A 27988-nucleotide genomic window follows, 5' to 3' on the forward strand; every position below is an offset into this window, starting at 1 on the left:
GAGAAAACAGTAAAGATATTGTAATATATGATGAGAAACTAAATAATCTAATATCTACATTGAGCTTCTTTTAAAAGCGTCATATTTATAATAACAAATGCCAAGTCCTATATGTAATTCTACTAAGGGATGTAATTCGTATTAAATCATCTAAAAAATTTTTCTTTTTCTCATATTATTACAGCAATCATTAGATAATATAATTACAAGTGTTTTTGCCTTTTTTTTTTTTTTTTTTAATTCCCCTATTTCGAGTACACTTTTCACTGTATAAAAATATACACACATCTTGTCTAAATAAACTGTATCTTAAAGCCTCATTATTTTCCTGTACTTACTATGTACTATAGATAAATGGATCGAACATATTTAAACAACGCATTCATACACTATGATAAATTAATTTAATTATTTCATAAAAACTTTAACCTAAAAAATTTATAATAGCCATGAAATACAATGAAAATATGAAAATAATACTGAATGTTTTAATATTATTATAAAGACAGAAAAAAAGAAGGAATTAATAACAATAGGATAAACTTAAAACTGATAATTCTCTCACTAGAAATGTTATGAATTCTATAACACACTGTCGTGTAAATTATAAAATAAATAATGGTCACTATTTTTTTGTGATATTTATATAATGTAAAAATGAGAGTTTTGTAAATATCTAAAAAAGGTTACAAGGTATTTTTCAAATTAATGTACAAATTATTATTTTTGAAAAAAATTATCATCATAAAGTCAAATAAAATTTATATTAAATTATTATGGTTTCATGTGTAATATATATGTATATATATTTTTTTTGTACCTATATGATGGAAATTAATTTTTAAATGGTTAATTCAAATCAGGTAGGAATAAATATAGCATAACTCTAAGTTTTATTATACATCCCAAAATATGAATAATATTTTTCGTGTAATAATTATTTTATAATTAATAAGTTAAATATATATGGCGTTGTTTAATTATGAATTCAAATAAAAGATTGAAAATAAGACGCAAGAATAATTTTAACAGAAATAACAAAAAAAAAAAAAAAAAAATTAATAAAATATAGTCATTATACTATTAAAATTGTAATTCACAATACGCAAGGTTTTATTAATTAGGTAACTTGATTTATCACAAGATAAAAAATAAGCAATGTAACATACATTTGCAAACAAAAAATGTATAGTTGATAATGATGATATTTATAATAAATTCGAATTTATGGATATAAAAAGTTTCAAATATTTTTTTTTTTTTTTTTTTTTTTTATAAGTGAGCTTTTATTATACGATAAACATTTCATCATAAAGTATGCTTATTAAAAACAAATAACATATATTTAAACATCCATAATGTATGATTACAGTTCATCACTGTACACGTTTATAGATGGATTGTATTAAACAATTCACTATATTATATGTCTAACCCCTGAACCCTAAATGTACACTATAATAATAGCATTTAATAACATACAATCATTCTCATTCTTATATAAATATATTATTACTCCCTCTTCCCAAATTCCAAAAATCCTAAGTTTAAAGCACAAGCCCCTAAGCCTAAATCCTAATTTCTTTGACTGAACACTAAACCTAAGCCCTGCATGATCATTAAATAAACATTTAAATAAAGTAAAAAAATACATATATTATACATTTTAATCTATAAAACTAATTTACATTGTAAAAACATTTCAGGGATATATAAGAACAATTAATAAGTACAAAAAAAAAAAAAAAAAAAATTATGTACTTTTCAGTGATTTATAAAGTTTTTTAATTATATACTGTCTATAATAAATTAATGATTCTTGGTTTCATGTCAAAAATGTTGTGTCCATATAATTTTTTATTATATTATTTATTTAAAATCAACTCTCTACAGAAGATACAATATTTTTTAAAATTCATTTTGCCTTTATTATTTTTTAAACTTTCATATTTTACAATTTTTGTCACTACGTATATAATGGTTACCACAATTATATAAGTCATTATTAAAAATAATACACAATATACTATATATCTAGTTTTTGTTATTTCTATATTTCTCAAAAGACTACTATTACAACTATCGCTATGCTTAATCATATCTAATACCGGAAGAATTAATCCAAATAATGGAAGTACACAAGGAATAATAGCTAGACATACGAGTACCTTATTTACTAATCTTTTAAAATTTTTACTCTTACTATTATGACTTTTTGCTGTAGTATCATTCATGCTATCTAATATATTAAATATTTTTTTTTCACAATAACAGTCCCATTTTGCTAACCCTTTTTTATTAGAATATCTGTACGCATAGGATATTTTATATTCATCCAATTCGCGGAACCCCTCTAATCTTGAGTATGCAAATGATGGTTTGTATTTTATATTATTTTTTTTTTTTGTTGTTTTTGTATTCTTTTTATGCATTGAATAAAATTCACTCAATGATCTATGTTCTAGTCGTTTCTGATGTTCGTATTTTTTGAATAATCCCTCATTTATTATTCTTATTATTCCCTCTATTTTATATGTATTATTCAATATTTCACTAATCCAAAACTACAGAGAAAAAAAATGTGTGTTACTATTTGATAATGTACATAGTAATATAATCTGTCGTAATTTTCTAAAAATAAGAAATCTGTTAAAATACATCCACTTTAAAATAATTTTCTTACCACATTGCTATAACAAATCAAGCATAATGATATGAAAAAGGTAAAATATTTAGCGAAAATAATTGTCCCATTTATTCTCATAATGATAGATTTCCTTTATATAATGATTTTGTTACTGATTAAAAATACTAAATGTGTCTTGTTTCATTAACAATAAGGTTTATAATTTTATTATAATCCTCATCTCTTATGTAAGAAAACATTATAAAAAGGCAATATATTATGTTCAAAATGTAGTTAAAAACAAAAAAACATTGACAAATATATTCTGTTAGATAAAATACCTAAGTACGCTTAACGAGAACCTCAATTAAATACCTAATTGGTTTTCTTAAATGCGTCTGGTAAAATATATAAATTAATCATCTAAAATTATGAAATTATGTTTAATTACACATTTTTAAAAATTAAACAATAATTATTTTCTTCATCCATACAACTATAATTATCTTAATCTATAAATTATATAATAGGTATATTAACTATTCATCTGTTTCAAGGGGAACAAATAGAAGTCTACATATATTCACAGTAATTCAAAAATATTATACATTATATTCATAATAAAATTATGAATTCTTCTGAATGAAATTCGTAATAAAAATACTTAAGGTTTTTTTTTTTTTTTTTTTTTTTTTTTTTCTAAGACATTTAAGCATTTCTTTTACAACAATTTAACATGGTTTTTCAGTCGTGTATTGCATCAAATATACACAATGAAATATGAATCATATAATTTTCTTTCAAAGTATTTATTATTTTTCCCCAAGAAACTATATAGCGCATACAACGCATTTTTTAATATATATATATCGCTGTAATTTTCCTAAAATCTGCCTTATAAAATAGCGCGCATTAAAAGAAAAAAAATATAAATTAGATGTTTCACATATTTGGATTACTTAAGTATATTAATTTATTTAAATAATTTTTTGCGGAAATGTTGCTTTATATCAATGCATGTTGTTTACAAAAATTTATCTAAAATAATTTATAAATATTATTTTAAAATTAGGTGAGTTTAATTTATTTACTATTATATTGCCTAAAAAATAAATATATTTATTTTAAAAAAAAAAACTAAACTAAGCTTTATCAAATCATGCATTATTATTTATATAATTAATATCTGCATGTAATGATTTATATGTATCAAAAAAAATATACATATATATATTTACATCTATTAGAACATTGTTTCATATATGTTTACTAATAAATTAATTTCCATTTATCTAAAATGTATCAAAAATAATTATTTATGAAAAATTATATTGTAATGTAATCGCATACATACGCTTAATTATATTTCTTAAAAACATTTATCCAATATGTTATTTTAAAAAATAAAGTAATAAAAAAACATAGATATTTATTTTAATGTATAAAATATCATATCATAAAAAAAAAAATAAAATAAAACGATGGTTTCTCCTGTTCCAAAATACTAATGGATGTATAATCAACAAAACACACAATACATGTACTAGATTTAAGATATCCACATACATTTTTTAATGTAACTGTGGGAAATTATGTGTTAATGTTTTCGACACTTAAAAGATATATCCATAAACATGAATAATGAGAGTACAAAAAATCATGCAATTACATAAATATTCAGGGCTATGCATATTATACATATTCAGCAATCATTATAGATCCCATAAAAATAATAACCTAAAATAAAAAGAAAGTTAAAGAACACTGAGCATTACATACCTATTATTTATGTATGATTTACAGTTTTACGCCAATCTGTCTAACACATATAACGGATTCACAATTACATAAAAAACATAATTTTTTATATCTCATATAATGTTGAATAGCTATATTACTCATAGTTTTTGATTGTATATATCTTTACAAAAAATACAATAATCCTATAAAGTACTTCAAAAGTACCCGTTCATTGTTTTATGCTCTTTGCACTTTTTGAAGTGGTAATTATTCACTAATCGAATTATATTAAATAATATAATGAAAGGTACTGAATGTTGCAAACAAATTAAATCGAAGTTAGACACAATGAGAAAATATTTATAAACTTCATTGCAAGTAGAATCATTATTAACATAAACTCGTCCAAATCATTATACATTACTTTTTCTTTCAAAATCCAATAATTATATATAAAATATTAGACAAAGAAATGAGGAAAGAAAAACATAGAACAAGTCAAATAGCATGTTTGTTATTGCAATTTTATATATTGAATTTTTATTATGCTGTAGCATTTTCTACAAACTCATATATGTAATCAAACTTAATATATACATTTTTTCTTTTTTATATGATAGCAATCCAATTTTTCAAAACGCTGAATTCTAAAGGTATATATATGTACATACACTCTTGGAACTTAATCATTTTGACTTCTCATAAAAACCTTATTTTTGTTTACCCTGTATTATGGGAATTTCTATATGTATTATAAAGGGGAGACAATATTTACCATTTCTTCCTACAGGTGGGCATATTTCTCTTATGAAGAATATTAAAAATATAAATCCTTTTTAATTTATCATCGTGCATCATGTAAAAGCTCTCTTAGAGCAATGAACATTTTCTTCCCTGTTAATTTGATATTCAGTACCTTTTTAAAATCGAAATGTCATAACGTGTTGGTAAATATTTCTCATGCAAATATTAAATATTAATGTATGGAGTTACTTTTTACATGTCTATTTCATATGATCATTTAATATTTATCATTATGATATTTAGTTTTAAAAAACGACTCAGTACACATTTGATCAATTCGATGAATTTTCAAAATTTTCTTGTTATTCATATGTTAACATAATGTATTTCAAATCTTTCAATGTCTTAAATATTGTTGTAGAAATTTGTAAAGTAGAAATAATAATGAGTTTTATTGCGTTTTTATTGCGATCTGTTGTGATTTATTTATATAGGTGTAAAAACACTTTTATTAGCATTTCCATAAGAATGATGTACGCCTTTTTTTTTTTTTTTTAATTTTTTGTATAAAAAAATTTAAACTAGCTCAATAAATAATATTAGTGAAAGTATATACCATGGAAATATCTAGTTCGTATATTTTCTCACTTCTACAATAATAAAACGGCTATAAAAGTGCTAAATGCAATTTAGCAAAAGAATCGTTTCTCATAATAAGTTTTACTTATAAATAATGCATGTACAAACTCTAACTATATACGTTAAACGCAAAAAATTTGAGCAGATACATATAATTTAAAACATGAACAGAGTAAAAATAGCTATGCTCAAAAAAAAAGAATAAGGAAAAAGGGTCATATATGGGGATCCAAAAATATATTCCCCTCATGTGTTTAGATACACATCAAAGGGAATACACGTTTTAATACAAAACTAGCAAACAACGATACATTTCATAATGTAGAACAAAGTATCTATGGAAAAGCTTGTACAAGACATGTTCTATGAAACTAAAAGTAAGAAACAAAAAATAAAACATAAAAAGTTTATCAAAAGTTAAAAGGAAAAAAACTTCTAAATAACCTACAATAACATAAACAGATATTTCCGTTACACTTTAAAATTGACAATTTATAACTAATGCATTATATATTATTTGAAAATAAAAGTAATAACAAGCATGGAATGTAATAAAAATGAAAATGTAATATATGATGGATAGTTATAATTTAAATATTACAATTAAATATGTGTAAAAATAAAATTGTTCCAGTTGTTCTTTAAAAAAACTTTTATAAAAGGAAATCTATATAACATAGAAAAAACAAATGTAATATTATATATAAATCTGCATTTAAAACATTAAATTATGGTACAGACACAGTATCATTTTAAGGCTTGTATTAAGCAATTAATATATTCTATATATTATATTTAAATGAGATTAAACTTAATATGATTCTTGATTATAATGTTATATAATGTATTATATATAAATAAAAAAAGTAGTTAAAAATTACAGAAAACGTAGAACCCTGAATGCGTACATTAGATTATGCACACAAAAAACGAATATATCAGCCGTTATTATGAGTCATAAAAAAGGGGAACCTAACCCATAAACCTATAATAAATTAATTTTAATCGTTATAAATTTTTATAATTTAGTATATTTGCAATAATGTGAATTTAAAAAAAAAAAAAAAAAAAATACACTTAATATATATATATATTATAATTATGATAAAGGCAGCATTTAAAAAAATATGTCATGTATAAAGAGTTCCAATGAACAAATTTTACAACAACGAATAACGTAACGATTATGCTATAAATCTGTTTTTTGTGAAACAAATATGATTTTTAGAATGAATACACACTATACTTAATTACTAAAGTAATTTTTATTGATCTAACTGTGATATTATTGAATAATGTTTAAAATACACTATATAGAATAAATTGTTACCTCAAAAAAATTATTTCAATAAAGATATAATACTTTTCATGTAAATTATCATTTCTTGCTCTGTAACATTTTTATTTGTTGTATATCTTGTATATATTATTTTTTTCAGTATTAAATTATCAATACATGTAGAATATGAAATAAACATGATGTAATAATGTATGTTATAATACAAACCTAGATTTCAGTATTGTGTGTATCTCTCATAATTGTTGTTTTTATTTACGTAATGGAATATATAAAATTAGGTATAATTTTTTCCTCATATAAAAATCTTCATTCCTAGAAATGAATAATTATTATCTTAATTAAATAACACCCAAGAAAAAAAAAAAAAAAAAGTATGTAAAAGTCAAAAGGTAGTTTGTAATCAAACATATGCAATTAATAGCATAAATGAATTTATTATGTTGTAAAATTAATGTTTTACAATCATATTGTTATTATTTCATTAAGTGTATATACTAATATTCAAAAATATAAAAATATACTGCAAATTACAACATTTGCAAAAACATAGTATATAATAAATAGTAACCATTTCCGAATTACATTTATATGTGTGTGAAACTATAATAATCCCAATTCATTTAAAATATTATTTTTAACATAAAACAAATACATTCTTAATATATATATTAAAGTTACATAGAACAAAATGCATATATATATATATATAGGATTGTAATGTCAAATCGTATTATACCATAATGACATTTAAATAGCCTTTTTAAATTATAGATATGCATTATTCATCGGAATTTGCTAAATTATATTTAAATGTAAATTATACATATTAAGTTGTTATGAATTATTAATTATATTATATATAAAATACATTGAACTATGAAGTCTGATCCTTTCACACCTAAATCATGTATTCTAAATCCTGAACACACACAGTTTGAGCATTAAACTCTATACATAATCCTAATCCACTTAAATGGAAAGGTTCATTCTGCTTTTATTCCTTATATAAGTGAAAAATTAATATTATATATAACATTTCGTTACTTATTATATAATTCTTATATTACATGATTAAATAGAGGCAATCACAAATGACAGAGAGCAAAGTATATTTCTATTTTTTTGGAAATAATTTTATGCTAATGCTATAAGTTAATATTTTATTAATCATTAAAATTAATGACTTATTTTTTCACAATATATAAATCCACTTATATATTTCAATTTTTTTTGCAAATTTGAAGGCTTCGAAGTCTTATATGGTACTACCTTCAAAGGCATTTTACGAAGAATTAAATTCTGAAGTAACTGTTAAAGTTGAACAACAATGGGAAAAAATAAAAGATTTAATATTACAATATCCTAAGGTTAAGGATATTTGTGACAAACTTAAAAGAAATTTAGATAGTATGGACATTAAGCCTCAATCAGATCTCATAAATAAAAAACGTTGTTATGACTTGAATTATTGGTTACTTGAAGAAGTATCTAATAAACTTAATATTAAAGAAGATCATCCTGATTTTTATGACATTATTGACAAAATCCATATTGTATGGAAAGATATAAATAATGGATTAATATATAAGTCTAATATATGTATGCCTGATTCAACTTTAATGGACATGGAGGTTCTAAAGCAATTTAAGGAACTTTTTGATTATGTGGAAGATTATAAAACAAATTTAGTAGAAGCTATTTATCGTACCTCTTCCGCATGTGAAAAAAATATAGGATATCTTAATCGAATTATCCCAATGTATTATGCAAACAAAAGCTTTTGTACTAATCCTGAGACTAATATATGCAATAAATATATTGACAATTATGAAGAATATGATCCAAAAAATATAGGAAAGTATTTAAAATGGACTGACGTATTTTGGAAAATAATGATGTATCCTTGTTACCAGAAAGTTATAAAGATATCCCTAAGTGCACAAACACAACCACAACGCGTAGATGTAAAATATAGAGCACCTAAGAAAGTTGAAACATCTGTAGTTGCTCCTCTTCCCATTAGTGAACCCTATGTTCAAGATCAAGTTACAAAGGAAAGCAAAAATTCTCCTACAAATCATTTTTTAATTATTTTAATTGTTTTTACTTTAGGGCAATTATTGGCCTTTTTATTATTATATAAAGTAAATATATCCCTTTAAAAAACATCTATACATTACTTCAACACTAGTAATTTGTTATTAAAAATATGTTAATATAAAATATATGCATGCATTTTATTACTTTTTTTTTTTTTACTATTGTTTTAATTTTTGTTTTTTTTGTTTATTATATTTCTACTCTCAGAAAACCCATGATGCGCACCAAAGGAAAAATAAGAAAAAAACTTGGAATAATGATTTCCATGAAGATGTATTATTAATTGGGGATACAGATTCATTACAAAGTGACAATTCACAGGATAGCTCATATATTCTACAATATCAAAGTTTTTAATCAAGCAGTTTAAAATATATGATCACAAAAGTTTAGTTCAGTTCCTTCCAGAGTAAAATAAAACAGTTAAACAGATTTATGTTTAAATAGTTTCCATAAATATATAAAAATTTATTCAAAAAAAATGATGTAAATATAATAAATTAAACTATGTGGATAGAATCTAATAGTGAAAATGTGACATAACAATGATTTTCATAAATATTTTATATTAAAAATAAAAGTGTTATAAAAACACTGCCCATAAGATTACCCCTGTGTTTATTTATATAAAATAATTAAAAAATATATAACTGTAGAACCAAAAAAATACTTTGAACTATTCCATAAGTTTGAAAAATCCAGAAAACTTGCAACTAAATAAGGAATAATATTAATGTATCCCATAATTATTATAAGTATTTACTAAAACATGAAAATATACATATCACTTCTAAAACGATACAATCAAAAATTTATAAATAAAAAAATACGGGAAGGTACTAGAGGGGGAATATAGAGATTATGATATGCCTTTGAGCACTGGAGAAAATAAAATTAAAAATATAGATGAATACTTATTGAAAATAATTTTTCCAAAATTGACATATTTATATAATTATTAAATCATTAAATTAATAAATTTGAATGCATCTTATCAATGTGAACCTATATATATAAGGTGCATGTAAATTTTTTTATTGTGGGAAGAAATACATGTATGCAAAAAAAATTGAAAATTTTCCTTATCTAAGATTATTTGTTACATTCCCCGAAAATAGTTAACATCTATAAAGTTATGAAAAAAGAATAAATTGGAAAACATTTAAGTATTTCAAAGTATTTTTACAAAGTAAATATGTATTCCATTATACATATGTTTTTAAGAGCATTTATGTGTGTTTAATTCTAACGTACTTAAAGAACCTTACAAAATAGAAAAAATATAAGAATTCCCCTACAAAATCCCGTCTCATAAGTAATTTCATATGGAGAATGGTCAAAAATATTTTCTTAGTTTTATGCTAAAAAATATTAAAGGATTATCCTTAAGCACAATGTTATACCTTTTAGTACAAATACTAAAAATATACATGTTTTATATACATTAAAAAAAAAAAAATAAAAAATATTGAAAAGCAAAGTTGCATTTAATAATATTATAAAATTAATTTCAGCATTTTCAGGAGCCATATAATATAAAAAAAAAAAAAAAAAAATTTTTTTTTAACATTTTTGTTATATTTTACATCCAACAAGGAATGTTTTTCTTATCTTACTTAATCAATAATTGAATAGTTGTTATACTAGAAATAAAAATATATTTGTTTAAAACTTTTTTTAATTGTTTATCTAGCATATGTTTATTTTGGATACTTAAGAGCATAGACTTAAGTATAGTGATTGATGTCCTTTATTTTAATTTTTATTGTATATGTTTAAGACTTTGGTTTATGGTTGAATATGTTATATTTTAGATTTTAAGGACTTTTACTTAGTTATTAATGTTTTATAATTTGTATTATATTTCTTACATTTATATCCTTGTTTTTACTTTTAAAGTTTTTTTTATGTGTATCGCATATGAATTTTTGGCATTTCCTAGTGTTTTATTAAATGCAATATTTGTCATTTAACATTTGTTCTTATAATATAGATAAACTATTCCAGAACTCAACTAACAATATATATGAACAATTTAATGTAATATATATACAATTCTTGACATCCATTTTATATTCCTTGTAGTTTGGTATAATAATTACCTATTTATTCTTTATTATGTTTAGAGCATATGTGCTTTAAGCATGGTTCCTTTATATAGCACAAGTTTATTTGATTATATTTAAGATAATTTAATATTCACACATGTTTAAATGTAAAATAGTTGTTATTTAATTAATTATTTATATATAGTGTTTTCAGTTATTATATCTATTATTTGTTATGATTCATTGTGTCAAAAAAGAAAACGATTTAATGGTGTAATAGTGGCGCAGATCACAATTACACCAGTTTAGGAGTATAAACATTGATATATTTTGTTCCTTGATTATTATACAAAATTAAATTATCTTATATATATTCGTCGTTTATGCATTACTATTTTTGAACATAATTTTACTTTATGCATAGGTACCTTTTTTTTTGATATAAAATGTTATCCATTTTTTTAAATAACCTAATAAATGATACTTTTGTATTATTTTATATGTATACACCGATTCATTTATTTTTACTCTATGTAAATATTATATCTCGTTATAATGAATTGTCCTATTACATGGAATTCTATTAAAAAAATATAAATATTTGAACAATAATAATCTTCTAACTATATTATTGCAAAGAATATGCAGAAAATTTTAAGATAAAGTATATTTGTATGCATGTTCTTAACATAAATAAAATATATAAACGTTATATATGCCTTAAATATTTTACAAGATTTCTTTTAAATTTAAACAAGTTTATAATTAATTTAGAACAAATGTTTCTATTTTTATTATATAAGTGCTTAAGTGAAATACAAAAAGGTTTTTATAATTTTAATATTTTGATCACCATCATTAAGTTATGGTCCAATACAATTTAAGCAATGGATACACATTTTAAAACATTAAATTATGTATTTCTAGCGTATAATAATTATATGTACTATGTAGAATAATCTTATTTTTATTTTAAAAAAATAATTATAAAAATTTAAAGTATTTAATAATAAAACGCTGTTTAATATAAAGTTTACATATCATAAATACATAATAAACTAAATAAATAATATAAGTAAAATATAATTAAAATATTTTATTTCATGATATATAATATGATACCTTATAATTAATTTATATATGCGCTCTTTTATTTATTTTATAAAATTGAGAACTAATGATTATTGAAACGACATTTATATTTATAAACTTATCCTACTTTCACTACTGCATTGTATCATTTTTAATTAATATATTTATTTTTATAGATAATATAAAAATTTGACATTTCAAACATTTTCATATTCCTTAAACAGTAATATAAAAGTTTATTTAACGTACAATGTGTTATGTTTAAACAATAGTAAACCACACGCTGCTCTGACGTGGCCATTGTGTTTTAAATATATAATTTCAATTCAATAATTATGATTTATATGCATTTCACTCTTTTTATAGTTGTATATATTATATTGTAACGCACATATATCTGCTATTTATAATACATTTTTGTTTTATAAGAAAAATTATCTTGTGTACTCTTGTTATACTGTATTATAATATTCCTTCATAAAGTAGAAAAAACTCCCTAAAAAGATCAATTATCTAAAATAACTTATAACGTTTAAAATTTAAAAATAAAAAATTAAAAAAATTATTATGATTCTAATTGCAACTTTACAGTACAGTTGCATGTTTATTTATACCCCTTATAATCCACAATTCCAGCCTACTGAAAATAGCCTTACTAGTAACGTGATTCCATTACTTTTTGCATTTTATGTATACACATAATTACAAACGTCCATCATTTAAATTAAAGTAAAAATTTACATATTTAAAGTATTTATTAAACTATTTTGAAGTATAACATCATCATATAGGGAAGAAATATTTCTAAAATAGCCATATAATTTTCTATGGAACATTGTTTCTTCTGTTCAATTTTTAATAAATTCACATGTTAAAAAAAAGGAAGAGAATTAATTAGAAATATATGTATAATAATCAAAATATATCTTTTATTACTGATATAATAAAAATATAGATGTTCTTTCGTAACTAAATACATCATTGAACTAAATAAAAATATAATCAGAGGAAATTTTATTTTCTGTCTTTTTACTAAAATTATAACTCTTATGTTTTTAATTCTTATTTTTCATTATTACAATGGCAATGAACGAATTTAATAACTCAAATTAAAATTTTTTACTAATTTATCATTTATGAGTTTTTTTTTTTTTTAAATTAACTTTTATTATAATATAAATAATATGCTTTTTGCCATGTCTTCTAGTATAATTATAATAAGTAATATGATATTAAACAAAATCATGTAGGTCATTCAATTAAAAAGGGACACGATTAATATGAAACTACAAAATAGACAAGTATTCAATAAATGAATAATTAAAAGAAAACAAAATGTGCGAAATAAAGAGCACGGAATTAAATAAGAAACATAATCCCATTAAATTTAATGTCTTTAAATGTATTGATTTTTATTGTAAAAAAAAAAAAAAAACATTCAGTTCAGTTAAATAGATAATATTATGAATTACTATTGTACTTGTAAAAAATTATATTTAATGTAATTATTTAGAAATCTCTTTATTAATTTTTCTTTACCAGTGATTATGTATTTATCAAACAAATTTTTGCTAACAGAAACTACAGATGAAAACATTTCACTTTTTATTTCCGTATTCATTTATTTGTCATTTTTATATATATTTATATATTTTTTTATACTATTAAAAAAATACTGTATTTTACTATAACTTCACCATAGATAAAGTTTGGATACTCATATTAATGTTTTTAAAGTATAATTTTAATAATGCCTAATTCTTTATTTGTATTTATGTGACATCATGTGTTAAATAATATATTAATGTCTATTTTATTTCTCTAAAACCAAATGTATATAACAATGAAAAATTAGAGAAACGTCACAACTAAAAAAAAGTAATAAAATGAATTAAAAACTTTATTGTATATCATTCAATTATCAAGGATATATTATATAAAATTTATAGAACACATATCTATACTAAATTATACAGATATTTATAAACACAATAAACCTATTATTTTTATATCGATCTTATAAAATTACCTTTTAAACAAATTGTATATAAATTTAATTATTATATAAATATTCATAATATATTAACCTAATTTTCTTAATGTTTTAATTGTGGAATTATATTTCCACATTATTATTACAACCCACGTTATTCAGTGGCTCATAAAAATAACAAAAACATAGAAAAAAATTTTAATACATCAAAATATTATAGTAATTTATTCAAACGTGAAAAAATTTTCTAATTCATATATAAATGTAAGACAGTCAAATATAATTAATATATGAATAAACAGGAACAACATTGTTCAATTAAAAATAATGTAAAATTATTGGTTCTTACGTTCACTTGTATAGAAGGTAATTCATAAATAAAAATAATGTTAATACCTCTTTTATATTAAGGTGGAAAATAAAATATGTAATGTAAATAAAGCAACATTCAGTAAAATTTAATAATTTTATATTACTACATTAAAGCATTAAATAATGTTATTTTAACTAATAATAGCTTTTTTGTAATTTTTTTTTTTTTTTTTTTTTTTTACTCATATAATTGTCAACCTATAATATGTGCAACTCTTATGGATAAATAATGTATTATTTTATTATATCTTGAACAGTTATAAAACGGAGCAGTAGGAATAATCATGTAAGTTTTATGGGACACTTTTATTTTATGTCACTTGTATATTTGTCCGAGTTGTCTAATGTAATTTATTTCCCTATTTCCTTCCTTTATAATATTTTATTACTTATAATTAAGCACTTTTATAGATAATTAAAAATTTCATTAACTATCAACATATTCAATATTTAAATGTTAACTACATAATAATTATTAAAAAAATATATACTTTTTTTTAAATGATAATAAATAATTTCTCTTCTTATTTTTTATCTATTTCGAGTAGATTTCCTGATCACTGCTAAAGGAGGAATACATTTTTTCACAAACTCTTTATATTCCTATATTATGGAGAAACAAAAATATTAATTTTTCAATGAATGCGAATAAAACAAGTTCTCTATGTTATTTTATTTTTTTTTTTTTTAATTTTTGCAAATATTATATAACAAATAAATATACATAAATTTAATATATTTTTGGAACTTCAAAAACATATATTTAACTTTTCCTTTAAAATGTTTTTTTGTCCTTTTTAACAGGATTAAAACTTTTTATCAACGCTATTATTATTTACGTTAAACAGAGGGACGTTAAAAATCAAAGTGTTCATTTTTTATCCTTTCCTTTTTTTTCTAGTAATATAAAAAATATTTTCACTCAGTATAAACATTGAACAAATGTAAGTTTTATCTATAAATAAAGAAACTGACCCACTGTTAAGAATTTAATAAAAATTAAAGTATGAAAAACTTATTAATAACGAGAATATTCTTACATAATATGTAAATATATCCTTTTTGAGTTAATTTTCCAGACATGCTAAAGAACATATAATTTGCAATGTATCCAAAGTCGTCCCAGGCATGAGCTATTTTAATAACAAAATTTACACATATATATAATATATATCAATTAGATTACAAACTACCAAAAGAATTCAAAACATTTTATATAATGTAAAATATGATTCACTCTTAACATTAGTAGATAAAACCTATAATTTAATGCACGATGTACATTATGTTTATGGATTCTTGCTAAGCATTTTATTTTAAAAAATTTCAATGATTAGGTGAAATTCAGAATTGTTCTGTTGTCATATGATACTACATTATTAAAAGTATTATATCAAGTTAAAGGAAATAAAATATGAAAAAAGAAAAAGTTATTAAATACCTTGATCCCCAATAGCTCGTATCTTAAACATAAATAAAAAGCATTATCCATAAAATTCCATTCCATAATTAACAACAAAATTGGGTATTTTTTTATAAAATTTAGTTTATTACACACCTATTTTGCTTAAATTATCATTTTTTCACTGACTATTTCTTTATTCAAATAGTTTCCCTGTTATATGGAAATATCACTTTTAAAAAGAACTAACAAATTTCCTGTTATTTATTCTATGTGACGAGTATATGCTTAATCAAAGCGTTTCATAAGAATCCCACCATTTTAATTAATATCCTTTTATATATTTAATTTTTTGTCTTATATCATTATAACATTTAAGTATGACTTTAATGAAAGTTGAATTTAGTTCTGAAGTATTTAAATATCTGTATAAAACATAATGAAAGAGTGTTGTTTATTAACATTAATTAATCGATACCTACTTTAGAAGAATAATCCCTTATATATATTAAACTATTTTTCTGCTTAAATATTAAAATCAATTTATTAGTGTATTTTCAAGTTTATTCCCTAAGCTTAAGTCTGATAATCTAACGATCATTAACATATTTGTATACTAATACTGTTTTTTTATTGTGGTATATATATTAACATTTATTTTTCTCTAGTTCGATAATCATAAAATTTAAATCAGAGTTAATACAAATGCAATAATGCAATTTTCCATATATTTAGATTAATATTAAAAAAAATTGTCCACATAATGTTCTTATTCACCTCTTCAAGTGATGTAACAATTTTATATATTATCTGTTTATGTGGTTACTTAAAGTTAGTGATTCCTTTTTTTTCTTTTTTTATTCTTTATATATATATATTTTTCCTTATATGACGAAATTCAAATACTATCCTTCCATCTTATAATTCTCTGTTTTATCATTTTCCAAATAAATTGTTGCTTTCATACGTTTTATCATAATGTTCTCTTTTTATCTAGAATTCTTATGTTTCAGCCTTTAATCAAACAGATTTTTTCCGCATATTTTATGTATTTATTTAATTTTCCCATACTGAAGAAACTTTTATTCATTAAGTAAATATTTTAATATTTATTCGATAAACATTTCCATTATAACTTCTCAGGATATTTTTAAAGAATGTGTATTTTATGACTATCTTTTTCTTCATCTATGTAGCTACTTCGCGAAGGGATTGTAACACAGATGCTTTTTCTTTAACGATGTAGGAAAAAACATTTTTCTAATTTATTTTAAAATTTTTTTTTTTTGTTGCTGTCCTAATACGTTATATATCATGAACTATCATTATACATTATTAATTAATATAGTTAGATTTAATCAATTTATGTATTTTTCTATTATAAAAGATATAAATTAATGTGAATATTTTATTCACCACCTTTGGTGCTCAGAAAAATTAACATTTTATGAAATACCCTAAAATGTGTTACCTACTGCATTGTAGATGTAAATTTTATTTAATCGATTATATTACAATATAAAATATTAAAAATTAATATATTAAAAAAGTTACATTGTGAGTTGTCAAGTAGTTTCTATGAGCATTAATTTTTATCTTAGTAGCCATGATATTTGGTCCGTTAAATTATTTTACCTTCATTAGATATTTATGGCGCAGATACACTTGTGATTTCAATATATGCATTACATGTATGGATGGGATTATCTTTTTTCCTCATAAATAAGAAAAATATTAATGATTTGTTTTTTTTATTTCGTAGAATTTATGAAAATAAAAAAAATTTATATCCCATATAAATTTATGTTTGCAATGTTTTTTCCATTCTTTTTTGTTTTAAGGTAAATGAAAACACGTAATAATTAAAATGTCCAATGTTTTTCCATATACCCATCATTATTCCTATATAAAATATTCGTCACAGCCCCTTTTTTTTAAATATTAAATTTTTCATTGTAATGCTTTAATTTTTATTTTTTATACTTAATAATTAGTAAAAATTTACATATTTATGATTAAATTTGCTAGGACGATATTAAAAGAGTAATCGTTATAAATTAACTACCATGGTTTTACACATTATATTCCGTTCAATATAAAATTTATTTCATCCTTCATCTTGTTGAAAGGTGTAAACAAAAACAACCCATTTTAAAATTACACATCATTTAATGTGTATTATATATTTTATAAATTCAGATAGAACTTGATACAATTTTTTTTTTTTTTTTCTTTTTGTGCACTCTTTTACATTCTAGATTTTTCTTCTCCTTTTTTATATTCACCCATAAATTACATTCAAATGGGAAGTTAACAAAATCTGTAAAGACCACCATAACATTGTAAATTTGATATGTTTGCACGCATCACAAAAACGATGTTATGAAAAATTAATAATCGAATAATCCTAAACGCATATATTTAAAATACTTTAAATAATAATTCTTTATATGTGTGAGCTCATATTATTTTTCCCCTTTTTTTTATAATTCTCTTTTTTAACAATAACGCTATTTATAAAAGGTAATACAATTAAGCAAAAGAAGAAAAAAAACTCATCAGAATTAATACCTTTTTCTAAGTTACAATTTCATGAAAAATTTATCCATGAAAGTTATATATTTTCTGTATATACATTTCTACAGATTAAAGTTTTGTTCTTTATAGGAAAAGAAACATTCTGCAAAAAATGTGAATAAATTACATTAAAGTGAAATAATTAATCAACTTAAATAAGCACAAAAAAAAAAAAAAAAAAAAAAAAATGCAATAAATAATTAAAAGGCTTATTCAAAAACCAAAAAAAAGGATGTTTAATAACTAATTAAGAGTGTTGCACAATTTCGTAAGAAATAAAATGGTTATGAACAAAACCCTTTCTGAACCACAAAAACTTTTACATCTATTAGCACATGTCATTTTATTATAGCTAAAAAGGCAAAGAAAAAGATAAAAGAAAAGGAAAAATTTTATACATGAGCGTATATATATATATATATATATATATATATTTATGTACACATTTTCAATGTAAACATTTTGTACTTTTGTTAACCGTTGTAATCATTTTATATGTAAACATCGAATTCCATCATTTTTAACAGCTGTTGCAATCTGTTAGTGATATATTTTTAAATTTATTATATACGCTTTTATTTAAATTATATTTAATTACTGTTCTGGAGTACCCAGTTCAAATAGAACAGTTATTATTGTAGCTTAGCCCACACCCATATTAAAGCAAAAAAAAAAAGCTGTGAACAAATTACTCAAAAAAAAAAAAAAAATATATATTTTGTGTGATGCAAACGTTGTAATATATTTGGACTATTTATAAATAAGTTAATAAATATTTCTTTGAAAAAACAAACACCACTAGATTGGACCTTCTAAATTATATATTTATTTATTTTAATTACTACAAAAATTATTATAGCTATAACATAAAAGGAAATATATATAAGTTTTTAATTACTATGAAAATCTTAAATCAATTCTCCCTTGAATTTCTGCTTAAAAAGCAAAAAGCGGTCTTCTATATATTTACTTATTTGTTAATGAACTACCTTTTTAAGTTACTTCTTAAAATCAATAATGCTATAACAGTAAAAACAAAATATGTAATTATTTTATAATTTCAATGTAATATCTACTTACACGTACAATAATATCATTTTCTATTTCTCAAAATCAAATAGAAATATGGAATATGCGTAAATTTATGTGTAATTTGTGATTTATCTAATACAGTAGTACACTATTTGCACCTAATTTTTCTAATAGATTTTTTTTTTTTGTTATAAAAATGTGCACAATACTAAACTATTGTTAGATTACCTATATTTAGTTATACCTGAAAATACAATATTCGTCAAAATATAGTAATTATAGTAATAAGTAAAAATAAAATATTGTCAAACATGAAAATTGTATTCATTGTCTTCTATATATTTAATGTTTTATTTATTTTATCATCTGCATCGGATCTTTTAATGGATTTCCTTGATGTAAGAAAAAGCAGCATGCAAGTATATATATTTATATATATAATGAGTTATATTCCTCTATTTTAAAAATGTTATATCGACAGATGCAAAAAAAAAAAAATATTAAAAAATTTTCCCTTCTTAAATTTATTCATCTTCCAAGAAATCAAACAACACAATTGAAAGATTCACAAATAGTGCGATAAATTACTCAACGGAAGGAATAGATAGATCAGAACAATGGGATAACGACGAATGGTACGAATGGATGAATGGAATCCAAAAAGACTTGGCAGATTTTAACTCCTCCTTGGAGAGTGAAAAAAACAAGTGGTTTGGCAAAAAAGAAAAAGAAATATTGAAAATGACAAAGTCTATAGAAGATAAATGGCTATATTTTAATAAAAATATGTATGAACAACTTAATTTTAATACTTTAAACATTTCTTTAACGTTGGACATTTCTAAATGGGAAGAATGGATTAACAATGATGGGAAGCGTATTATGGAAAATGAGTGGCATAATTGGATTACGAAAAATAAAACTCATTACTACAAGTTAATTATTAAAGAATGGTTGAGATGGAAAAACATGAAAATCAAACAATGGCTTAAACGTATCTGGTTTCGCAATGAAGGCAACATTTTGGAAAATTGGGAACACATTACATGCACTAATATATTAGCTATTTCTGAAAAAAAAACATGGTTCAATTCTAACCCTCAAGTCATTAATGAAAAGGATTATTTTTTTAAATGGATTAAGAAAAACGAAGATCATTTAGTAAGCACACAGAAATATGCGTTCGAAGAATGGGAATATTATAAAACCAACTATTTTCATGACTGGATAAATTTCTTTATTGCGAATTGGTTAAATATAAAAAAGAGCGATGCTCAGTATGATTCAATGGCCAGTTCAAATTAGAATGAAAAAAAATACTTACATATTAAATGAAATCTATGAACTATTATTAATAGAAAATTTTTAATATCTTCTCACCCACATGCCCATGTATGCTTTAAATTTCACATGACAAACAAAAAATGGGTAAAAATAATAGAAAAAGGTTTACACAGGATAAAACCTTCAATTTGCATGGTAGCAGTACTTGAATCAGTTATATTAATCATAATAGAGCATCCGAAATTAAAAAAAAAAAAAAAAGAAAAGAGAAAAATATTTGAGACAAAAAGCATATAAATATTTTTCATGTAAAGACTCAAATAAACTAAAAGCTTATTTTTAAAACTGTTAGTGTATATTCTTCAATTGAATTATAAATACTCCTTTAAAATTTTGTTTTTATTACCTATATTTGCATTTAAACATTTTTTTTGAGTGTAAATTACAAATTAACAATCTAATTTTTTTTTAATTTATAAAATAAGTTTCACATAATTAGGTCTTATATATGTTTTTCAATAATTATATGTATTAAATGTGTACCTAATATTAGTGTTCCATTATATATATGTTTGAAAAATAAAGCCTAATACTTATGTAATTATTTATATAAACAATCCTAATGTTTCAGTATCGTTTTTTTTTTTTTTTTTTTTTTTTTTTCAGTGCATTTAAATAAACACTTGAACAATAATGCAAGTATCAACTTTTTATAATAAACCAACACATATGCATTCTCCATAGCAATTTTTATATGTGTTTAATTCTGATATTGTTTATAAATAAATAGAAGGTGAATTCATTGTGACAACATCATTTTTATTTGTTTTGTTATTTTTTATTAAATAATATCTACACCGAAATGCAAAATCAAGTGCATACGAAAAGTACTTTTTAATGTTCTCTTCCCAATTACTTTTAAAAAAAATAGATGAAACTCACTTATGTCTTATTTTTAGGAAAAATTTTCTAAACCCATTTACATTAGCTACCTTTTTTATTTTATATTCATGTACCCTTAATACAGGTAAATTCTCTCAAATAATATGAAAATAAAGCATCTGCGTAAAGTTATTTCCCCTTCTTATTAGTGTGCATGCATATATATATATATATATTTTTAGCTCCATCTAGTCTATATTAGAACCAAAGTGCTTTTTTTGTCACACACATTTTTGTGTAAAATAATACACAAAAGTGTTTACAGAAACATCAAAGAAATGGGAACAGCATGAATGGAAACATTCAAGGATAAATTGGTAGGAAGATTGAAAACTTTTCTATGAAACAATAGAAAACGAAAATTATAAGTAGTTTTAAGGGAGAGAGAAGGAATGAAAATGTTGGATGAAAATTATGGTATAGAGAATGAAAAACTTTAACGAACATATAAGCAGTATATTTGAATTCATGACATTAAAAACGATATACAAATGAGATGAAACTTATTGAGAAAAAGTTACGGAAATAGGATGTATATACTCCATGTATAAACATGAGACCTAGCTAAATATATGGTGTTTAAGAACATTGTTAAAATGAAAACATAAGGACCTTGTTAAGTTCATAAAGAGTTATTTGAAATGCACAAAAAATTTTTATTCGGAAAAATTAGGACATCCAACAGACAAAATAAATTCCTTAATATGGAGAAAAATTAAGGGTGATGAAATAACTGAAAAGTATCTTCGATTAAATATCAAACAAAAGATATATATATAAACCATAAATGAGACGTGATAATAAAATGGCAAAATTACAAAAACACCCTGCTTTTTGAATGTGTGGGACTAGTAATTAACAAATTGATATATGGAAAAAAGATGGATGTGCTTCTTTTAGTTGAAGAATCAAAGAGTTCACATAAAAAAAGAAAAGAAAAAAAAGAAAAAACTCGGATGACAAAGAATTAATGAATAAAAATAAGTAACCATTTTATAATATTTCTTCATTTTAAGTAGCTACGCACACAAATACAGAAACACGATGGCTAAATGAGCATAAGATTAACGAAAAGGGGATGAAACAGAAAAGCATTTGTGCTTAATATATAAATTTTATTTGTACATGCTTTTCTTAGTAACATAAAATGGTCCATGAAAAGTTGATTAAATCAATTAATAATATAAAAAGCGAAGAGTAAAAAAATATCCCCCTTGAAGTTTTAACTTACAGAGGTTGATAAAAATAGGGGGATTATTTTAAAGTTATCATCTTTTGTGTTTGCATATATATATATATTACCCTACACATTTTAACACTGTGTTTCTTTGGGGACAGAAGAAATGTTTTTATTTTATTATTATTTTTTTTTTTTTTTTTTTTTGGTGTGTGTGTGAGTGTCTGTAATAATGTTTAAAAGACAATTAAATAGAATCCCTTTTTTTTGTACTAAATATTCAAAAAACATTTCTACATATAAATCACCCGTAGTATAATTATGTTTCATTCATTATTATAATTCTTACAACAGTTGTTTTATTTTATTTTTTTGTTTTGTCAAAATATATGAGCTCTATGAACTATTTGTTCAAATATTACCTTTTCAAAAATAAACCAACAAACGAAACTCTTACAAGTGTTTACTGTTTATACTAACTTTAACATAATTTAGTTTTAATAACAGTTAAAATTAATTTCTTACTCCCTATTAATTAAATATTTATTTTAATGCATAAAACAATGTGGTTATTACTCTTTGTAATAAAGTAAGCCTTGCATTTTTCTCAGCACACACTTTAAATTTTGTCTTTTAACTTAAATTGTATCATATATTTTTTTAGTAAAAATTTCATTCTATAAAAAGATGAATTAGTATTTTATGAAATTTAAATTGTCACGATCATTCTATCATTTAGAATATTTCAGCACATTCTCAGTATAACATATATATATTATTTTTTTTTTTCTTTTAAAAACTACTCTGCACCGCCTTTCATTTTAGATTTTTTCTTTTAAATGTAAAATAAGAATTTTTCTTAAAAATATATAAATTCAGTAATAATTCATGTTTATTTAATGTAATAATACATATGTTTGGACAAAAGTAGAATGCTTTGCATAACATAATTTCTGAAAAAATTGTTGTACCATCGTTTTAATTAATGAAAAAGTTATATTAAAAGCTACACTTAACAAAATTCATTCTTTTTATCATTTGCAATTTTATATTACTTTATTTATTTTTATTAAATATTTACTAGTTTATTTATTTTTCTTTTTTTTTAATTTATACTTTCTGGTAAAACATTTTTTTTTTATAAAAAAAAGCCAGTTAAGTGAACCCTTTTTTTTTTTTTTTTTTCTTCAAAATAAAGTTTAGTTATATGTATAATAGAAGATTCATTTTCACAGTTATAATTTTATCCCCTATAAAATACATATTTTATTTTTTAATAAATTAATAAAAAAAAATTATAAAAAGGAGTAATACTTACAGTTATTCCTTTAAACACTTGTTTTATATTTCATATAAGTGTGCTTTTAAAATAAATTGATCATGAGGGCTTCCTTTGCACCTTTAAAAGGGGCTAAAATGAAATTCCATACGGATAAAAACATTATATAGATAAAAAAAGTTGTATAGATAAAAACATTATATTGATAAATAAAGTTGTATAGATAAAAACATTATATAGATAAATAAAGTTGTATAAATAAAAACATTATATAGATAAACATAGCTGTATAGATAAAAACATTATATAGATAAATTAAGTTGTATAAGTAAAAACGTATAGATAAAAATGTTATATAGATTAAAATATTGTACATATAGAATTGATGTATAGATAAAGGTGCCATGTCATTTAAATAGTTGCAAAAATGTTAAAGAGTCGATGAATATAAAAATGTTGTATAAACAGATGTAACCCTTTTAAAAAAATATTCATATCAAATATCTCCATAAAATGAATTTTTAAAATAGACTGTTGATAATATTTCACAAATGTATTTAAGCTTCTTTTTTTTTTTTCTTTTTTTTTTTTTTTTTGTGTGTGTGCGTTATTTCATTATACCTTTCATTTTAACACGTTTTTTAAGAAATAATAACTTAAATTTTTGTAACATTTTCTATGTTCTTCTTTGAATAAGCACATATAAGTAGTATATTTTCCTGCATAAAATAAAATTCAGAATTATATCATATTCATTACTTTTATAGATCGAATCTACTATATTGAAATATACATCCTATTCTATTATATTGAAAAGTGGTTCTTGTTGTTACTAAAATACATAAAAATAAAAAAAAGAACCTAACATTATACATTATATATGTAAAAAAAAAAAATTTCTTCAAAATTTGACCATAAAGAATACGAAGCACATTATGTTGTCATATCCCAATTCACCCGCCACTACTTCAAAAATAATCCTTACCTTTTTTTTATTATCCTCTTCTTTTCTTTGTAGTGATTTTTCATCAGTAAGATAAAAATAATATACAAACCTACATGGATATTTTTAATGTTTCGAATTAGTAAAAACAATATGTATTTATATTTTTATTTAAATATGTTTTGAACATAGGCTTTTATGGATATCATAAACCTAACTAGGAATTTTATAGTCGGTACATCAGAAAATTCACCAGAACCAGAACAAAAAACGGACGAATGGAGACAAAATGAATGGAATAAATGGGAAGATAAATTAGAAGAAGAGTGGGGAATTTTTGATGAAAACTTAGAAGATGAAACAGATGAATTAATAAAAATATGTGAAAATGAATGGGACACTTGGTTCGAAGGTATCAAAAATAAATGGACACATTTTAGCGAAAATTTAGATGATCAGTATAAAATTGAAGTTTTAGGAGAATCTTTAAAATGGAATGAATCATCTTGGAAATTTTGGATTAAAACAGATGGCAGAGAAATTATACAAAAAGATTTGAATAATTGGATTGCTTCAAAAGAGTCCTATTTGTATGAGTGGGTTTCTAATCAATGGGTTAAATGGAAAAGTGCAAAATTACAAGAATGGTTTAATAGCAAATGGAAACTTGAAGAAAATGAATATTGGGAAAAATGGGAAAAAAAATTCAATAATTTAAAAAATCAAACCCAAGAGGTAAAATCAAAAGATTACGATAAATGGCTCGACTGGAAAAATAGGACAAAACAAGAATTTGATCAATGGCATGAATGGGCAGAATTTAAAGATAACATTTATATAAATCATTATTGGAAAAAGTGGAAAAAATGGAAAAATAATAAACGAAATTTGTTTTACGGTTGGGTTGATTCCTATGTTCACAAGTGGATAAGAGATAATAAATGGATGGTGTTAGTCAAAGAAATAAAGGAATTAACTGAAACTGGAGATTCATGAGAAATGTAACGTGAATAGCGCAGAAAACTTAACATAATTTTGTTATTTTTTTGTATATTTTATTAAAAACACAACTACTGAACTTTTGAATCCAAAACAGTAAGCAAATTAACAAATTTTCAAAAACGAAAATTGAAAAACATAATTTTTTTTTTCCCCCTATTTGAATTTATAACATTTATACACATTCATATATCTCAAACAGACTGAATATAATAAAGGATTTAAAAAAAAAAAAAAAAAAAAAAGAACACAAATTTGAGTTTAATATGAAAATATAAGTGTATATAAATCCTAGTGCCTAAAAAGGAACCACATATTTCTAAATTATATCCAAACGTTTTAATTTAGAGTGATACCCTTAATCCCATGTTTTGTACAGATGTATAATATATTTTAGCTACGATTGTTTGATATGTCTTTTCATTACTATTGGGAAATGATTTTTATTTATCTACCTTTTGAAGTTTCCTTATTATTTATATGTAATAACAATTTACTAAAATAATATTCTTGTGCGCAAATCATTAATAAAATATATTTCTATTTGTCCCTAAATACCTAGTTATTTATATTTATAATCCTAATTGTTATTCGATATAGTTTATATCACAATATTTTTTTTTTTTTTTTTTTTTTTTTTTTGTTGTTGTCAAAAATTAAACTTATAATATTCTTTGTTTTTCATCCTTCATAAATTTTATTAAAAAAAACACATCTTTATAATTCTATAATAACTCGTTATAAAAATTCCATCGCTATTATTATTTGCCCTTAAGGGGAACAAAATAGACATTTAAAATTAAAATCCTTTCCCCCTAATTCATAAGAATAGCTATACTTTTCCCATTAAGATATTCATATTTGAAATTCCTTTGATGTTTTTTAATATGTATATATTCACAAATTCTTATAAAGGGAATTATCACCAAACCCGAATATTAGTACATATTAAAAGCTATTTTTTTAATTATGGTTTTACAGTTTTTAGAATTGTATTTGTTTTTTCCCATGTTGATTGCAAATTCTTATGATAAAATATTTTTCTTTCACTACTTTTTTTTTTTTTTTTTTTTTTCTACAAAGAGGGAATTAGCAAACCTATATAAATGATTTGTTCTTGGACAGCTAAATATTCCTGTCATCCAACTTACCTCTATTAGATGAAATGAAATTGCATGAGATAACATAAATTAAAAGTTTTAATAAATAAAATCCAACATAGAAACAATAAACAGTATTTAAATAGTTAAACAACCCAGCTATTTTACATTATCTCGCTTTTTCCTATTTGTATCCATAGTCCATTTAATTCATTAAAAACGCTCGCAGGAAACTATATTCAATTTTTTTCTATATGATGTTTTTTATGTTTTGCCACATGAATAATTCATTATTTGCTCATATATTATAAGAACCATTACAAAAAACATATAGATAACTTTAAAATGGACATTCTATTATTTCGAAATAATTCCCAGGACACAGTAATAATATATATGTAATTAAAAGTGAAAGCAACTGTTTCGAAGCATCGAAAATAACATATATATTTCTACCATTAATGCAACTCTTTTTTCCAATAAAAGTCTTATTTTTTTTATTAATATATGTTTAAAAAGAATTCCCTATATCCATGATATTTTTTTGTTCCTTACATGTACGGTAAAAGAATCTTTAAATTATAATACATAAGAACTAC

The 27988-nt window shown here is 22.1% G+C and overlaps 4 protein-coding genes across 4 annotated transcripts; 3 read left to right on the forward strand and 1 right to left on the reverse strand.

Moving 5' to 3' along the window:
• Window positions 1-1865: 1865 nt before the first annotated feature.
• PGO_070010 (variable surface protein) lies at window positions 1866-2886 on the reverse strand (the record flags this gene model as incomplete). Its single annotated transcript, XM_028686874.1, has 2 exons — window positions 1866-2564; window positions 2836-2886. The coding sequence occupies 2 exons, from the start codon at window positions 2884-2886 to the stop codon at window positions 1866-1868; spliced, it is 750 nt and encodes a 249-aa protein (XP_028542675.1).
• A 5254-nt stretch (window positions 2887-8140) lies between these two features.
• Window positions 8141-9506, forward strand: PGO_070020 (variable surface protein; the record flags this gene model as incomplete). Its single annotated transcript, XM_028686875.1, has 3 exons — window positions 8141-8155; window positions 8294-9193; window positions 9357-9506. 3 exons carry the CDS (start codon window positions 8141-8143, stop codon window positions 9504-9506), a joined length of 1065 nt encoding a protein of 354 aa, XP_028542676.1.
• A 10026-nt stretch (window positions 9507-19532) lies between these two features.
• On the forward strand, window positions 19533-20970 carry PGO_070030 (tryptophan-rich antigen; the record flags this gene model as incomplete). The annotated part of the gene is made up of 2 exons (XM_028686876.1): window positions 19533-19676; window positions 20206-20970. The coding sequence occupies 2 exons, from the start codon at window positions 19533-19535 to the stop codon at window positions 20968-20970; spliced, it is 909 nt and encodes a 302-aa protein (XP_028542677.1).
• A 3928-nt stretch (window positions 20971-24898) lies between these two features.
• PGO_070040 (tryptophan-rich antigen) lies at window positions 24899-26286 on the forward strand (the record flags this gene model as incomplete). Its single annotated transcript, XM_028686877.1, has 2 exons — window positions 24899-25027; window positions 25483-26286. 2 exons carry the CDS (start codon window positions 24899-24901, stop codon window positions 26284-26286), a joined length of 933 nt encoding a protein of 310 aa, XP_028542678.1.
• Between the last annotated feature and the right edge of the window lie 1702 nt (window positions 26287-27988).

The sequence above is a fragment of the Plasmodium gonderi genome (assembly GCF_002157705.1).
Source record: "Plasmodium gonderi DNA, contig: Chr07, whole genome shotgun sequence".
Classification (NCBI taxonomy): domain Eukaryota; phylum Apicomplexa; class Aconoidasida; order Haemosporida; family Plasmodiidae; genus Plasmodium; species Plasmodium gonderi.